A 1,693-nucleotide genomic window follows, 5' to 3' on the forward strand; every position below is an offset into this window, starting at 1 on the left:
AAGAAACACATACAACCTTAATCATTTAACTTATCGATCTAATCCCATCAAATACTGAGGCTAAGCCATTTTTAACTGGAAACTGCGGAATTTTCCCTACTTAAAAAAATGATAATTTTTACAAGCTAGCAAAAGTAACTTGTAGATTGTAAATATTTATATATAGTGTATGTGGAAGTGAAAAATCTCAATATGTTGTTTAAAAAATTTAACAAGTGTTCTCAATCATGTGGAGAATGACAAGCATGTGTGTCCCTATGTTTATGAAAAGCCAAAATCCATGTCCCTTGGATGTTAACTACACAAAATAACTTCCACTTGTCTCCGACCATGACTTGCAACTGAAAATCCAAAATAATGACAACTTCCTCATTCTTTCTCACTATTATTTTCCTAGTACATACTAAGTGGTCCTATTTTTCCTTTTCCTTTACCATCATTAACTAATTAAATTTCAACAAAACTAACAAAATATGTACCCACACTTTTTCACATCTTTGAAAGTAAGTTTGATAACCATCCTCCACTCTAATCATCACAATTCATAATCATAATCATAATCATAATTAGACAATAAACAATTACAATACTTGAGATTTGGATTAATATTTTTTTTTCCAAATAAAATTACAATAACAACAATTACTACAATACTTGAGCTTTGGATTAAATTTTTTTTTTTTTTTTTTTCTAAATTTTTTTACCATCACTCCCTCTTAATCATAACTCATAAGTCAATACAATGACTTTCCTAATTACTACTTTCTTTACTAATTAATGAATTATCATTTCCATCCGAATATTCAGAATCGGGTTCGGGTTGGGGTATCTTATTCAAGTCGGGTTTCTCTTCAAACCAGCAAGCTTTCCCTTCAGAACCGGGTGGTGCATGGGTATTTTCCGCATCCACCCTCACTCCGACTTCCGTCGCTTTCTTCCGAATAAACGCCGCCGATAACTCATCCGGTCCACCGTCGGACGCCAATAATTCCGGGAAGTTAAGCCGAGCAGACGGCCCGCGAAGATAATAGACAGCCGTATCGTAAGCTCTTGCAGCAGCGACCGGAGTCGAGTAGGATCCGAGCCAAATTCTGGACCGTTTATTGGGTTCCCTAATTTCGGCAACCCACTTACCCCACTTTCGCATACGAATTCCTTTATACTTTCGTTGATCGTTTTTTCTTTTTCCGGTTGACGAACAACTGCATCGCCGGTCTAATTTTTCGGCGCCGGCGTCACCTACTGTTCCATCCATCGATCTATATAGGATTATTAGTGAATGAATTAAAAAGATTTAGATTAAAGTTGGTGGATATAAATTGGATTGATTGGAGGAAGTGATGTGTTTAAGGTTCGGGTCGAGTGGAGAGTGATTAAGATGGATCGGAAATCAGGATGAGTGTGTGAACGAAATACGGAGTATATCATTTTAGAATTAAGGAAAAGGTTTACTAGGTGTATAGAAAAACGACTTAAAAAAAAAAAAAAAAAAAAAAAAAACAAAACAAAACAAAACAAACTTGAACTTATCCATAAGTACCACGGATGCAAAAATAAAAACTAACCTAAAAAAAAGTTAGTTTTTGTTCTAAAACTTTAGTATAAAACTAGAAAAAGTGGCCCGCGCGATGCGGCGAGACTTTTTGAATTAAATATTCATATTTAACGTAGTGTTATGTATTTACAGAATTAA

At 34.7% G+C, this 1,693-nt stretch overlaps 1 protein-coding gene across 1 annotated transcript; it reads right to left on the reverse strand.

Annotated features, from left to right (window-relative positions):
* Positions 1-751: 751 nt before the first annotated feature.
* Positions 752-1,255, reverse strand: LOC139900151 (ethylene-responsive transcription factor ERF011-like). The gene has a single exon (XM_071882949.1). The coding sequence runs from the start codon at positions 1,253-1,255 to the stop codon at positions 752-754; it is 504 nt and encodes a 167-aa protein (XP_071739050.1).
* Positions 1,256-1,693: the final 438 nt, after the last annotated feature.

Source organism: Rutidosis leptorrhynchoides, chromosome 3 (assembly GCF_046630445.1).
Source record: "Rutidosis leptorrhynchoides isolate AG116_Rl617_1_P2 chromosome 3, CSIRO_AGI_Rlap_v1, whole genome shotgun sequence".
NCBI lineage: Eukaryota > Viridiplantae > Streptophyta > Magnoliopsida > Asterales > Asteraceae > Rutidosis > Rutidosis leptorrhynchoides.

Bases quoted from the DNA above. Each gene is read 5' to 3' on its own strand.
- LOC139900151 (XM_071882949.1), bottom strand. From the start codon at position 1,255: ATGGATGGAACAGTAGGTGACGCCGGCGCCGAAAAATTAGACCGGCGA.